This window comes from Panthera leo, chromosome D3 (assembly GCF_018350215.1).
Source record: "Panthera leo isolate Ple1 chromosome D3, P.leo_Ple1_pat1.1, whole genome shotgun sequence".
Taxonomy (NCBI): domain Eukaryota; kingdom Metazoa; phylum Chordata; class Mammalia; order Carnivora; family Felidae; genus Panthera; species Panthera leo.
The window spans coordinates 21,310,687-21,326,749 of record NC_056690.1 but is presented as its reverse complement, the minus strand read 5'-3'; the positions used below and the strand labels follow the sequence as shown (position 1 = coordinate 21,326,749).

Sequence of the window (16,063 nt, the reverse complement as noted above, 5' to 3'; positions counted from 1 at the left end):
GCAGTTGCATTTATCTTAACTCTGAAACAGTGAGTTCTCCTCTAGTGCAGGGTGAAGGAGGGAGGGATAGGGTACAGGCAGCCAGTGGGTAGTGTTCTGTGGCACAGGACCACCCTTGCCTACCTGAGGACACACAGCTCCTTCGTGCATTCCCCAGGTGAGACCCTATGTCAAGCCCAGCTGCTTTCTCTGGATTACTGAGTAAAAGTCACTCGAGGGTAGTGGCAGCGATACTTGTTTAACTCTCATTACTTTTGGAATTTCCAGCACCTTGGGTGTGTTCAGCCCCACACCACCCAGTGAGGATACTGAGGCTCATGGGGTTATGGGATATGCCCCGCCAGTACAGGGCAGATCTGGGATTCTGTGTGTGTGTGTGTGTGTGTGTGTGTGTGTGTGTGTGTGTGTACAGGTCTGTGAATTTTAACAGAGGCATAGATTCATGTAACACTACAACTACAATCAGGATACAGAGTAGTTCTATCACTCCCAAAAAACTCCCTCGTGCCACCCTTTATAGTCACATTTTGCCCCCATCTATAACCCCTGGCAGCCACTGGCCTGTTCTCCATCACTGTACTGTTGCCTTTTCCAAAAGTCATATACACAGAATCATATAATGTGTAACCTTTTGAGAAGCTGCCTTCTTTCACTCAGGATAATGCCCCTGGGATTCACCCAAGTTCATACAATTTGTGGCTTGTAACAGTAATTCATTCCTTTTCACTGTGAGTAGTGATGTTTCATTAGCTGTGTTTTTAACCCCAAGTTCCATGTTCTTCCCCCCACACTGGCTACCCTTTGTAGGGTAGCATTGCTTATAATTAGAAACATTTCTGAAAGACCTTGCATGGTAGAAAGAACTTTGGTTTTGAAACCAGATGACTAGAGCTTGAACTCTAGCTTCAGTGGGATTTGGGATAGGTTACTTAACCTCTCTGGGACTCAGTTTCTTCTTCCGTGATTTAGGTAGAACATTATTTACTTCCTGGTGGTGCGACAAGGGTGAAGTGATTTGTGGAACCCACCTCAAGGAGGCAGTTTGTTTTGAGTTGACAGGCATTTGAACCGTCAGTTGAAGTGAAAAGCTGTTCTAAGCATTTACTGAATAGCAGGAACCCATGTCACTTGCCTCTGTTAATTGGATTCCCAGAGCCTCAAGCACAACAGATACGGCAGGCACGCTCTGGGCTGTGAGTGGCATCTGCTAAGGGAGCCCACTGAGGCTGATGGTCTTGTCTCCTCTTCTCTGCTTTAGAAAGGGACTGCCATGAAAGGCTTACAGATGACCGGGCCCATTGCCACACACTCCCTTGAGTCTACCGGCCCCCCAGTTGGCAAGAAGGGAACATCAGCTCTGTCCGCCCTGTTGGAGATGGAGGCCAGTCAGAAGTAAGTGCCTGCTCGGGGAGTGACTCGTCCCCACCAGCAGGCTCCAAAGGTTTTGTGAGTGGAGGTGAAATATTGTTTCTGCAAGGAGCCTGAAATTAAGAAAAACACACATACATGAGAAAGCTGTGTTAATACCCAGTAAGTGTCAAATAACATGAAATATGCCAGAAATTATAAACTTGCAATCTGGGACTTAATTTGAACTACAGATACATTTGGTTTGGCCTATAAAGTGGGGTTTCTTTGTTTCTTTGAGTTTTGTTTTTTTTTTTATAATACATTTTGTAATTTAGAGCAGTTGTAGGTTCAAAGCAAACTTGAGTGGAAGGAAGAGAGATTTCTTGTATACCCCCTGTCTTCATACCTGCACAATCTCCTCCATTGTCAACATCCCCTACCAGAGTGGGACATTTATTGTAATTGATAAACCTGCATTGTCACATTATCACCCAGTATTTGTTGCTTACATTACAGATCACTCTTGGTGTTATACTTTCTATGAGTTTAGACAAATTTGTAATGACATGTAGCCACCATTACAGAATAGTTTCACTGCCCTCAAGATACAAAATATTTTTAAAATATCTGAGCTGCATTTTTTTAGTTTGAAGATTTCATATACAAATTTGGATTTTATTTGAATTTGTATATGAGAAGTTGTATAGTATATACAACATGATACATGATTATATTATTCATAAAACAGTGTATCGCAGATACTATGACACAACACTGTACTATAGATAATAAAATCTAGCCTTTCTAGAAATAGAAGAGCCTCAGTTATAGTACTGGGTCCACATGCACAGCCAGCCATGGGAAGGCTGGCACTTTGGAATGAGCACATGCCCTCTGTTTTACCAGAGAACAGCCACACCCTCTAGTCTTGGACTTGTCTTGCACCCTCAGGCATGTGACCTGGCCAGCTTCTCTAAGCATTTGTGTGGTCCCTTCATAAACAGTATGTGCTCCATTTCCCAGGATATTGGTGGGGCTACATCTTGCCTGGGAGGGCAGTGACAGTGTCCCAGGAGGTGGGATTTGAGTTGGCCTTGAAGGGAAGAAAGCATCTATAGAGAGAGGCGAGGGGGAACTTGGGCAAGAGGAGAAAACACCTCTGTGTGCAGGTGGCCCTCACTCTGGGAACCTTCCCGGCCCCCTCACCCTCCCAGCCAACTCAGATTCTGTGCTTCCTGTCACCCCAGACCAATATCCATCAGAACCCTTAGTGGAACTCTACCAGGTTTACTCACATTCCCCCTGACTTGCCTGTGCTCTGAGGGCAGAGGCTGTGTGTTGTGCTTGGCACATAGTATGTGCACAATAGATAGTCATAGAATGACAGAGGAAGGGATGTTGAAGTTCCTTATACAGATGTTAGGGGAGACTAGACCTTATCTGTCTGGCATGAGGGACCATGTTGGGCCAAGCAGGAACCTGTGTACATTAGGCTTTCCAAAAGTAACATGGAGTGATCTTAAGGCATAGTCTAGGTGCAATTGGAAAGACAGGTGGGAAGTTGGATGCCACGCTGTCCTTACATGTTCTTATCACAAAAGGGATCCTTTGCAAGTTTTTTATTTTAATGGAAAATTTCAAATAGGTAAAGTAGACTAGTATAATAAATCCCTGTTTCCTTATCATTGCAGCTTCGATGATTATCAACTCATGGCCAATCTTTTTTTTTTTAATTAAATTTTTGATGTTTTATTTATTTTTTTATTTATTTTTTTAAATTTTTTAACGTTTATTTTGTTATTGAGAGACAGAGAGAAACAGAGCATGAGCAGGGGAGAGGCAGAGAGAGAGAAGGAGACACAGAATTTGAAGCAGGCTCCAGGCTCTGAGCTGTCAGCACAGAGCCTGATGCGGGGCTCAAACTCACAGACTGCGAGATCATGACCTGAGCCAAAGTCAGATGCTTAACTGACTGAGCCACCCAGGCGCCCCTGTTTTATTTATTTTTAAGAGAGAGAGAGAGATAGAGAGAGCTTGAGTGAGGGAGGGGCAGAGAGAGGGAGACATAGAATCTGAAGCAGGCTCCAGGCTCCAAGCTATCAACACAGAGCCTGATGTGGGGCTTAAATTCGTGAACCCATGAGATCATGACCTGAGCTGAAGTTGGATGCTTAACCCACTGAGCCACCCAGGGACCCCAACTCATGGCCTGTCTTATTTCATTTATATCCCACATGTTCTCACCTTCCTTTTTACTCTTTATTAAGCTTCAGGCATCATATCTCTTCATCTATAATATTTCAATATGTATCACTGAAAGTGAAGTACTCCTTTATACTTTTTTAAGTTTATTTACTTATTCTGAGAGAGAGAGAGAGAGAGAGAGAGAGAGAGCGCGCACATGTGAGCGAGGGAGGGACAGAGAGAGGGAGAGAGAGACTCCCAAGCAGGCTCTGTGCTGTCAGCACAGAGCTCGATGCAGGGCTTGATCCCACAAACTGTGAGATCGTGGCCTGAGTCAAAATCAAGAGTCAGACGCAACCAACTGAACCCCCAGGTGCCCTGAGAAGTACTCCTTTAAAAAAAAAAAAAGTCCTCGGGAGCCTGAGTGGCTCAGTCGGTTAAGCATCTAACTTCGGCTGGTTCATCAGTTTGAGTCCCACGTGGGACTCTGTGCCTATAGCACAGAGCCTGCTTGGGATTCTTTCTCTCTGGCCTTCCCCTACTTGTGTTTTCTTTCTCTCTCAAATACATAAACTTAAAAATTAAAAAAAAAAATTAAAAGTCCTAATACTATAATTTACCTAAAATGTTACAGTCATTCCTTAGGATCATGAAATATGCCATTGGTGTCTTTGGCAGAAGTGTTTTCAGAAATGAGTCCCATGTATAGAAAGGCCTGGCAGGTGGGCCCCAAGAGGCAGAGACCCTTTGGCAGCCTCTCACTAGTCAGGCAAGCGGCCACAGAGGCTGGAGAGAGGGTGATAATAAATGGAAAAGAAGGGACACAGGATGACAAGGGAACCTGGAGAGGACCTGGGGGCAGATGAGAGGAGGAGAGCAGGGGTAGGTTGAGCTCATCACTGAGGGCACTGGGTCCCCTTCAGAAAATACCTTCACCTGACCAAGGGAAGGCCCCAGAACTCAGCCCACCAGGTTCTTCCTGTAACTAATCACAGATCTTTCCCACTGGAAAAAAGAACAAGGAACATATGTTGCTGGGAGGGGTGTGAAGCTGGGGGTGGGGGAATCTTATTTTAATTTGTCAGTGAGTCATCCTTTAATGCACTTGTCCAAGTAGCCTCTTTCTGCTCAGACTGGAAGAGGAAGGATACTTGAGGTGGTAGTGTCCCCCAGTGTGAAGGGAGAGACTCTCAGCTAATCCCACAAGCAGGAGTCAGGACAGAGAGACCTGAGACTTATTCTCTCTCCAGATGACTGCTCTTGGGTGACTTGCTATGTTTTCTCAATATAGGAGGTAAAGCAGAGGGAGCCAGACCTTTATATAATGTTAGCACACACAGCGTTTTTTATTTGTATGCTTTGCTTTTGTTTTTGCTGCACTAAGCTGATCCGATTTTGTTTATTATGAAAAACAATGCTATAGCAATATGGAAAAGAATTTTTAAAGACTTCACCTATACTCCTGCCATCTTACTATAAACTGTCTAGTTTTTCTAGTTTTCTTCTGGTCTTTATCTAAAGTCATGTGTGTTTTAGTCAAGCTCTTGTAGAAGATAGAGGCCCCAGCAGTCTCAGCCTTCTGCTGATTGTCAGCATGGCTGAGACCAGTCTGGGCAGCTGGTGCTGAAGATAACTCAGTGACAACCAAGTCAGAGCAGAGATCACCAAAAGGCAATTGTCACTGCTTCTATGGAGGCTTGGCTGACAACCCCATCCTGGCAGAAGACAGTAGACCTCCATGTTTATTTTCACATATGCATGTATATAGCGTAACTAGTCTTTTGCTGGCAGGTCCCCTCGTGAGCCATTAGATAAGGAGCCTCCAAGGACAAGGGTTTTGGACTCACATTCGAAACCCTGATTCCTAGTCCACAGGTCAGCGCATGAAAGGCAGCTCACTAAATGGGGATTGTCATGTGTATCTGAGGGGACAATGGGGGGTAACCAGGTCTTCCTCTCCCTGCAGCTTTGGGGGAGAGAATGTCACAGTGTGCCTTTGTGGATGAGGCTCAAAGGAAAACACATTTTGATGTGGTAGAGAGAGACAGTGTGGTGCAGGGACATGGGAAAGAATTGAGCAATTGTTCTGCTTTTCCTATATGAATTACACCTCAGAGTAACCAAGTAATTGGTGTAGGGAAGTTTGTCTTTTTTCAATATTGCAGCTAATAAGTACAGAAGGAATGATAGACTATTACCATGTGTGATCTTTAATGAACTTCTGGATCTAACAGAAATCACCAGTGGCCACTAATATCACCAGAGAGAGACTGCCAGATATTACAGGCCTCCAGATAGATATATATAATGCCACTTAAGAAGAGTTCTTGTCCAAAATTGAACCTGAATCTGCTCAAGCCATTAGGTATAACTCTCAGTTCTCAGGAAGTACAAGGCACAGAGGAATATGATAAACAATAAAGGGATAAAAATCAGCACATCCAGACTATGTACATTTACAGGACAAATGAGGTACTTTCTTCAACAAATAAATTGTAAAGATAGAAGTACAATGAAGAGGAACTTATAGCTTAAAAAAGAGTTAAGAGATACAACTCATTGCAACAGGGGGATCTTAATTGAACCCTGTTTTGAACAAACTGTACAAATAATTTTTGGGAGACAGTTGGGGAAATATTTGATATTAGAAAATTTTTAAAATTTTAAGTATGTTTGAATTATGATTATGTTTTTTTTTAAGTTATTTTCTTTTAATGATAGAGTGGATATTGAAGTTCTTACAGGTGAAATATGTTTTGCTTCAAAATAATTGGAGTGTGTAGGTAAGGAGTATAGATGAAACATGATTGGCTCTATAATTTGGGGGCTGGGTATGTAGGGATTTATTATCTTATCCTTTTTACTTTTGTATATGTTTGAAATTTTTCCATAATAAACTAGAAAAAAAAAGAGTATAACAGGTTACCATGGAAACTGATTTTTAATCTCTGGTATGAGATTACTTGACAATCTGTAATAAACATGTCAGAATTTTAGAAGTGTCACAGACTCAGATCTCTGGGAAGCAGGCTGAGATGGAGTTTAACATGCAGGTTGTTTATTAAGGAGAGGCCTTAGGCTCAGCATGTGTGGGAGGGAGGAAGAAGTAGGAGTGGATAGAGGGAGCAGCCAGGTGCAGTGCAGGCCCAGTGACAGCCTTGGGTCTCCTCACTCAAGCTCTAGAGCTAGAACAGCCTTCAGAGATGAACCCAGTTGGACCAACATGGCCAGATCTGTACACCCCCTTGTTGATCACTCATTGTCTGTGGGCAGCTGGGGGCCAGTGGGGGGAGGAGCTTGAACAAGGCTGCTCTGCAGCTGGGGCTGTCCCCAAAGGGGCTGACAGGTGAGTAGTCTGGACAACATGGCCCACTACTGTGCCAGCAAGGCCATAGCAGAGGGATCTGGGCAGTGCCTCACAGCGTACACCACAAGAAGTGTATGTTACAATAATGATGAAGATTTAAGACTATAATGTGAGTCTCCTGAACTCTACCAAATAAAAATTAAGTGATATGTTGAAGAAATTTGGGGGAGCATTTAAGTTATGACAGCTCATAATTATTTTTAGTATAGGTAAAAGGAAAATAAATGTGGAAATATGCTTTTATGTACTTTTATGTACATCAGAACGGAGATGGGATAAGATGTCATAAGAAAACCATAGTTGTCTTGTGTTATGAGATAGTGTCTGTTAGATACGTGTGATTGGGGGTTGGGGAGAGGAGCAAGGATATAAGTGCGTGTATTTGAAAAATTAACATATAAACCTTCAAAATGTATGGGGAGTCGACACATTTCCCCATATAGTTTATGCCACATGTTAATGCAGCCCTAATTTTCAGAATGTGCTTCTGCTGGTATATTTAATGAAAACCGAGAACAAGTCTTCCCAGAGGATTAAAAAAAGGGTTGTTTGTGGATGGAGTCATTCAAACCATGTCACATGGCTTTTCAAAGTAATATGTAAATACTATAAGCACTGTGACAGTGCTTTTTAAATGGAGCTCTTTTCTTGTTTATCTGGGAGGACTGTTGATTGTTCAGGACAATGAATGCAATGAAGGGTATCATGTTGGGCCTGAAGGAGAAATAAAGAAGGGTGTTTCTGAGGTGACAGCAGTAGTATCTTCATTTCATCTTGGCTAATGTGGGCCCTTCACCAGGGGGCTCCCAACAATCCACAGATACGTGTTTTTCCATCTTTCAGGTGCCTGGGAGAACAGCAGGCAGCTGTGCACAGTGGCAAGAGCTCCTCCCAGCCAGCGGAGAGCAGCAGCGTTGCCATGACTCCCACCTACGTGGACAGCCCACGAAAGGTAAAGGGGGCCACTCTGGCAGGGAGCTGCCTCATGCTCTCAGGGGCCCAACATGGCAGGCCAAATGAATAGCCATTCAAATCCAGGGTTGAATATGCTGAGGATTTGGATGAATTCTACCCTGAACCCTTTTAAGCATTACTATTTCTAAAGAAGCAGTTTCTGCTCACAATTGTAAGGAAGTTAACTGCTAGATAAATGCAGATACAACATAGTCAAGCTAAACTATATTGGTCAAGTCCCAAAATCTGGTTGGAGCTGTGAAATTGGCCATCTGGTTTTCCTTCAGCCACATCCTTGGCTCTCCCAGATGGGAGGGAGAAAGCTCTTGGGGCAGCTTCCATGAGAGCTAACTCTTTGATAAAGAAATTCCCATCAGTTAGATTCCTGAGAAGTACAGTCAAATGGATTGCATCCTGGGCGGATGGGGGAATTAAAACCTGAGGCTTTGGGCCTCTGTACCAAATAACAAGTCCAGCAGAGGGGCCAGAAACTCCATAGATCAGGCTTTTTGTATCTTTTAAAATGAATAAACTTGGCTCTGTCTACTCATTCTGGGAAGTTCAGAATGTGAGATCATTCTAGTATGGGAAGGTAAGCTGACTGCGTTCTCTTACCTGCTCTCTATCACTAGGAGATGAAGGAGATTCAATACATGTATTTCATTTTTCAAAATTGTGGCCAACTTGTACATCTATCTATGTATTTGTTTATTTTACTTCCATATCATGAAAATTTTCTAGTCATTAAATATTTTGTAAAAGTATGATTTTTCAATAATACATAATATATCACCATATGGATAGACCCTCATTGGTAATTTACTTTTTTATTAAAATTGTAGATGGTTTCTGATTTTTAAAAAGGATTTTTGGTAATTATTCTATAAGTTTTTATAGTTATTCTGCGCTATATCACAATTATAAGTAATACTGCAAACAACATCCTTGCACATAATTATTTGACCGCATCTCTTATTATTTCTTTGGGATAAATGAGTAGAATTAGACTACCAGGATGCAGGGGTTAAAATCTAAGAAAGTATAAACTGAGGCTATAGGCAGCTCATATATTTTATAGACTAGCGGTTGGCAAACCTAAATAAATATTTCAGGCTTTGTGAGCCAACAGGCAAGATCAAGGCTATTATGTAGGTACTTCTATCTCCATATAAATTTTTAAAAACCACCCTTAGCCCACAGACTATAATAAACCAGTAGCTGGATTTGGCCTGCAGTCTGTAGTTCCCTCACCCAGCTCTAGGAAGTGACTTTAGGTACAGTCCCAAGGATAGTCTCTGCATAAGGAACGATCTATCCATCCAGGAAGAATCTTTTCACATGTATGTAAACCTCAGCAGCATTAGCAGCTCTACTTCTATATGTTCTAGCAGAGAAGGGACACAAATGGAACAGTGAGAATTCATAAGCATCTTGTGCGCTGCCCTCTAGCTGTTACCCCTACTTATTGCCATCTTTGAGGATTAGAACCAGTGCCCAGGGCCGGACTGAGAAGCAGAGAAATTATAGAACCACAAGCATTAAGGTTAAAATACACCAATGGCCAAATATTAGATTGCCAATTAGCACAGTCTTCTGATTTTCCCCCTGAGCACTAAAATCCACATGGATGGTTATCATTTGTCACAGATGTAGATCCCCAAGTAGTCAAAGAGAAATGTAGATGTTATGAGATGGCCAAAGGGAAGACCTCTGTGTGACATGCTTAGAAATGCCAACAGTTTCCCCAGTCAGCACATCTTGTGTTAGGATGCAGAGAGGTCCTGAGATTGTATCTCCACAGCCACATATTTCCATGGTTTGTTATTTGAGTTCACAGTGGTTGATGGGAAATGGCAACAGTATTGATAAAATGGGCACCCAACCCATATACTTCAGTGATTCCATTTTGAGAATTGAAGAAAAGTTGTAAGAAAGTAGACCTTCAGATTTATCAAGTGCCATTTCTGAATTTCAGTGGTAATGCATAAAAAAGAGTATTTTGAAGGGACAAGAATTTAAGATGAAAGGAGGGGTCTTCGGGAAAGTCCTCTACGTTGTTTTTGTTTCAAATACATGGCAGCTTGCACCCCACAAGAATAGGTTCAGAGAGGAAGACAGCTTCAGAACTCTCCACCTCCCCACCCTCACCCCCACCCCATGATGCATATGTTTCTGACACTCTATATGTCTCAGCTTCTTGATATTTTGTTATCCAACCAGGGGAGGAGAAGGTATTGCTGCTTCTGGATCCCCTATTTGCTTAAAAAATTAAGCACGAACTTTTCTTGCATTGAATCCTCTTCTCCCATCTGGCTGCCATGTTTATTAACAGGCAGAATTGAAAGCCTCAAGCCTCTGTCTCTCCAAGAGGGCTGCTGGTCATCCAGCCAGGCGGGAGGCCAGGAAGCGACCCCTGAAACCTTTCCCCCACCATCCCCACCAAGTGGCTTTTTCCTCTCCCTTGACATAGGTCTGAAGGAAGTTCAGAGCTATGTGGGAGGGTGCTGGCCAAGCCAGGCTCTGATGAGACCTGAGGGAGCTTGGACACACCTCGATCCCTGTGCTTGCTCCCACACAGGTGGGATATTCTGCCCAAGAAGGTGTGGATTCCTGCTAATGCTTTGCATTTGGATATGGTCTTTCTGGGTGGATCTACCTTTCTTTCTTTCTTTCTTTCTTTCTTTCTTTCTTTCTTTCTCTCTCTCTCTTTCTCTCTCTCTCTTTTTTTCCCTCCATCCCCCTCACATGCCCTTGTTTCTCTCCTTCCCTCCTTGTTTTTATTTTTATTTTTTTCTTTCATACCCTCTCCTTCCCCTGATGGTTCACCACGGGTCCACATTTGTTCCTTTGCTCCCTTGCATTTGCTGCTGCCGCTGCTGCTTCCTCCTCCTCTGACTTCAGGACGGGGCCTTCTTTATGGAGTTTGTCCGCAGCCCGCGCACAGCATCGTCCACCTTCTACCCACAGGTCAGTCAAACTCCAAGGGCTCTGAAGCCCCTGCATGCCTGTCCCATCAGCAGATGTCTTCTGCTCCGCTCTGAACAGATGAAATTGGGCTGAAGCTGAGTTGGAAGGGCAGCTGAAATTGAATTCAATCTCAGAAGTGTCATTCCCTTCCGTGGGGTTGGTGGCCGCAGAGGGGGATGGAAATGATTAATGTGAGAGAACAGATGATCACATCAGCGTTGATGCATTGGTTTCCCACTCTGCCTGTTTCACAAGGTTGCCATTGATTCTCTGCCACAACAGCAACATCTTCCCTTTTAGGTGTTTTGTCCATATAACATGAAATATGTTTTCTTAAGGACTGAGCACTTACTTTTTTCCTGCCAGTACAACCTGATAAATTCATTAACAGTGTGGCAGGAAGTGGTGAAAAACACAGCAAGCATTTATTAATAGGCGTATGCTTTGTCATAGGCTAATTGTGAGCAACCCTGGGCAGTTCACCTCGCCTCTGGACTTCCCTTAACTCATTTGTCAAATAAAGTGTTGGGACCAGACCTCCACAGGCCTTCCAAGCATAAACATTCTTCAGTTGCTCTGTGCCAAACACATAGTATTCTCTCATGTCATCCTTACTACATGGCCTGTGAGCTAATTTATCCCAAGTTGACACAAAGAGAAATTGGAGCACAAAGAAGTTGTGCTTTACCTAGTACAGGGTAGAGCTGAGATTTAAATCCAAGACCAACAGGCTTGACTTGTGACCTCTGCTCTGTAACTGGCTTTAGTAATTACTGTTCTGACAGGTCCTAGTGGAAGAGAAACTGGGCTCCTTGCCCTTTATCGATGCCCATAAGTATATGAAATTGACTTAGTTACAGAGATTTGAAAGAGTTGAAAGGGTTTATGTAGAGTCAGGCAGACTAAGGAGAACAAGACTTGAGAAGTTCAAGGGCAAAGGTTAAGGGATCCCTGTTTGGTGGAAGTCAGAAAAGCAACATTGAATACTCACTCTGCCAGCTGCTATGCAAAGGGCTTTGCACACATAGTCTTCACAACAGTCTGTGAGGTGCAGGTATTATCACCCCATTTTCCAGATGAAGAAACTGGGCTTAAATATATTACCTAGTCAAAGGCACACAAGTCATGAGTGGCTGAGCCCCTGCACCATGTAGCACAGTGTGCCTGGAGGGAAAGGGGGTAGTTAGCGTTGGGAGTCTTCCCTTGCTTAAGAGGTCACATGGTGCTATGCCTGTCTGTGCAGGTTTTCAGAGATCTGCGCATGCCATTTCCCAGGGAGCTGCATGACCCTGGGCAAATCCCTGTCAGGATCTCTGAGTTCTAATCCAAGAATCTCTGATCTTTAAGTGTGGAAAGCATGCTACATTTTTGGTTTAGAACAAACTTGGGGTGGACTTTTTAACCTTTTACTTTCTAATTAGAGACCCTCTCGTGAAAAATTTTAGGCTTAGATTAGAAGTTAGCATAAGAAAAATCAGCAGAGCCAGAAGAGAATTGTCTTATAAGTCCTATAATAATATAGCAGTCCACACAGCTTCACATGGTGAAATTCCAGGTGGAACAAGAGTGAACAAGTTCCCACAATGAGCTGTTAGGAGAGGCACACGAATAAAGTTTATATTACCCACCAGGTGTGTTGTTATGCTTACACATAAATCAATAAATTGTCTCTACTCATATGTAGTAAGGGAGCCTCTATACTTACACAAAATGAAATTGTGCTTTTTTAACTTTGTTTTGTTTATTATTATTGTGTTAAAATATACATAACATGAAATTTGTGGTGTTTGTTTTCTAACGTGCTGTGTGGGGAATGGAGAAAGGCCAGTGGAGTCAGATGACTCCTTTAAGATTTCATCTTCAGCACTGTACCAGGGAGCTGCTTTAAGCATGTTAATTAACCACCTGAACCTCAGTTTCCTGATTTGAAGGAAATAAAAATACCTTCCTTGTAGGATAGTTTTGAGGATTAGAAAGAATATCTATTTCTCAACAGACTTCAAGGGAGTGAAATCCCATAGAGCACATTTCTGAGCACCATGCAATTAAGTTACAGGTAAAGGACAACTGGGTAACTAGAAAAGCCCCACATATTTGGAAACTAAGTAACACTTCCAGTAGTGAATGCATGAGGCAGCAATAATATTGCATGTTGCATGGGATGTGGTGGTTGGATACTAGCTAGGATTAGGATAGGATTCCTACCGTGCCAGGTTTCGGTGTCCATTGCAAACATCTGTTTATTAGTGCCTACTCCCTATTCCTGCAGCCTCTGCTTGCCACCCTAATTCCAGGACCAGGAAGCACAAAGAGTGGGTTGTGTGCTCTTTCAGAGAATGGGGCTGCATGTTAGAAGACTGTCAGGGTGTAGGCTCTGGCATCAGACTAGTTGTGAGCCTTTGGGCAGCTGCACTAACCTCCCTGAACCTCAGGTTTCTCATCTGTAGAATGGGACTAGTAACTGTGTTCTCCTTGTAGGATTGCTGTGAGAGGGACCTGAGATGAAGCATGTTTGTGGTTAGCTATACCCTGGCATGTAGTCAGTCCCCCAAACATGTACCTCTGTGTGGGAGAGGGGAGGGAGGACAGGGGCCAGTGGGTACAGGTAGTGAACCAGCTTGATTGGTCCAGTCAGCTGTTTTCCCTGTGTGTGTGTGTGTGTATGTGTGTGTGTGTGTGTGTGTGTGTGTGAAAATGCACTGGGCCTGGGTGACCTCTCCTATGCCTTTGATCTCTGAAATTCTGGGGTGACCCTGTTGGACCTTGCAAAGTGAGTCCTCTACCTCTGGCTGAGTCGCAAAGGTAATGCCTGTAATTTTTGGCCACTGATGACAGCTCTCTGCTGAGAAGGGGTTCCTCTTGGCCAAGCAGGAGAGCAGCATCACCCTAGACTCTAACTCTGCTCTGGGAAGGAAGTGCCTGTAAAATTAAAACAGCAGTGCACAGAGGGTTGCAGGGAACAGGGCCATGCACCAGTCTTGGAAAATGGTTCTTTGTGCCACCAGTTCATCATTCTAATGATAATGAAGGTGTCACTCTGCCTGATAAGTGGAACAGAGCTACACAGTTCTCTCCGTGCCCTGCTCTCTGGAAATCGATTTTTATCATCACAAGTTTACAGAAGAATTTGGAGAGCATGAGAAACCCTTGGTAATGAAATTTTCCTCAGAAGTCAGCCTCATGATATCATTAGTCTGCAGTTTGGAGCCTGAAGGAATATCATGGTCGAGGGGGACAGGTCCCTGCCACCTGAGGCCTGAGCCGGTGCTAGGGTCTCTTCCCTCCCCTACCCCCTGACCCCCAGCTAGTTATTCTTACAGGAATGTATGGCTCTCAGCAGCTCAGCCCCGTGTGAAGTCACTTGTCACTTCTATCACCACCCCCCAGCCTCTGTCCCTGTGACCATTTCCCATCTTGGTCCTGAGGCAGACTCCAGCATGGTCTTCTTGCTTCCATCCCAGCCCTCTCTAGTCTGTTCCCCAGCCTGCATCCAGGGTTTACCTTTCCACAGTGTATTAGCTGGGGCTGCTGTGACAAAACACCATAGACTGGGGGGCTTAAGCAGCGCATTGACTTCTCACAGTTCTGGAGGCTGAAAACTCTAAGATCAAGGTGCTGGCACATTCGGTTCCTGGTAAGGGCCCTCTTCTGGCTTCCAGCTGGCCACCTTCTCGTTTGTCTTCAGGTGGCAGACAGAGCGAGAGCTGTGGTCTCTCTTAGGATAACGGACATTAATCCCATCATGGCTTTACCCTCATGGCCTCATCTAAACCTAATCAGTTTCCAAAGGCTCCACTTCCAAATACAATCACTTTGGGGGTGAGGGCTTCAACATATGAATTTTGGGAACATACATTCAGTTCATAACATGTGGCTTTCTTTCCTTTAGGGTAAAAGCCAAAATCCTTACAAAGGCCTGGAAGGTCCCACATGACCAAGGCCCTCCCTCCCTTTCTAACCTCATCTTCTGTCATCTTCTTTCTCACTTTTGGACTCCAATGACATGAGCCTTTCTCTAAACTGCCGTAGGCACCAGGTTTCCTGCCACAGTGCCTTGGCACATACTGTTCCCTCTGTGCCTGGTTAACTCCTAGTCGTCTAGTCAAATCCTACATCTTAGATTTACATAGTGCCCCTCCTTTCAGTTCTTCTGGTTCTACCTTTATATTTGTATGACTGAGTTTGATTAGTGCCCAACTTCATGAGACTAAGCTTCCACAGGGCAGCGGCCATGTCTGTGTTGCTCACCATTGATTCTTTAACACCTAGCCTGGCACTTGGGAGGGGCTCTGTAAATACCACCTCCGACATACTGATGGTGGAGATAGACACAAAAATGTTTATTTGAACAATGGAACGCTTTCTTTCCCAATGGATAATTTACACCAAACTCTGAACTGTAACCCAACAAACATGGAACCATTCTGGCTTAAGTATGTGGGGGATTGGAGAAGTCTCCCAGCCCCCAGCAGTTGCAAACTGTGATGGCAACAGAGATGCTACCACAGGCCCCCAGGCTTTTGCAGGATGCACTCTGAAGCTGTTAGGACAGTAGTGCACAGCATGCTGGTGGGAACCCTGGAAAGTCAGAGTCAGTGTGACTAAAAGTAGACTTTTCCCCCTTTGATCTGTTGTGCTTTTTTTTTTTTTTTTTCTTTCCTCTTTGGAAACTTGAGTGAACAAAAGGCTCACATCCCCCGGGGGCTCAGTCCCCCGCCCCCCCCCCCCATGCCCGGAGGACTCTAGGGTCACTTTAATCAACCATTGTCCTAACCTAAACCCTCCACCATCAAGGCAGGTTCTTATCAGAAATCTATGTGTCAGACTTCTGCCAAGAGCACAGTTTTCCCTGCAGGACATTCATTTCATTCCCATCTCCCAAAAACATGTTCAGCCTTGCTGTGCATTTTTAATTTTTGAAGTGGTTGGAAATATTTTAAAAAATCAGGAGATTTCATACACAAATCCAGGTTTCTGTCTTGTATTGTGAAATAAGCTAGACACTGGGTCTGGCTTCCTTCCCAGCAGTGGTCACATGGCCTTGGAGCAGCCCATGGCCTTTAGTCAGGTGTGCTAATATATACCTACTGGTCCTTGTACATATTTTTGTTTGCCGCCTTTGCTCTAGAACAGTGTTGTCCAATCAAACTTCCTGCTATGATGGAAATGTTCTGTATCTGTGCTGTCCAACACAGATGGTTAGTCACACATGGCTAGTGAGCATTTGACAAGTGGCAACTG

At 43.9% G+C, this 16,063-nt stretch overlaps 1 protein-coding gene across 13 annotated transcripts in view; it reads left to right on the top strand.

Annotated features, from left to right (window-relative positions):
• The window catches only part of DEPDC5 (DEP domain containing 5, GATOR1 subcomplex subunit), a 147,026-nt gene that overhangs the window by 81,300 nt on the left and 49,663 nt on the right, over window positions 1-16,063 (top strand). For 10 of the 13 annotated variants that reach the window (XR_006195092.1, XR_006195091.1, XR_006195093.1 and 7 more), the window contains 3 exons: window positions 1,259-1,392; window positions 7,745-7,853; window positions 10,757-10,822. Coding sequence is in view for 10 of the 13 variants with exons in the window: in XM_042909807.1 (XP_042765741.1) it covers window positions 1,259-1,392; window positions 7,745-7,853; window positions 10,757-10,822 (309 nt within the window). In the remaining 3 variants the exon portion in view is untranslated. The remainder of the gene's footprint in view (window positions 1-1,258; window positions 1,393-7,744; window positions 7,854-10,756; window positions 10,823-16,063) is intronic. The other 3 variants (XM_042909811.1, XM_042909810.1, XM_042909814.1) reach the window with 1 other exon arrangement.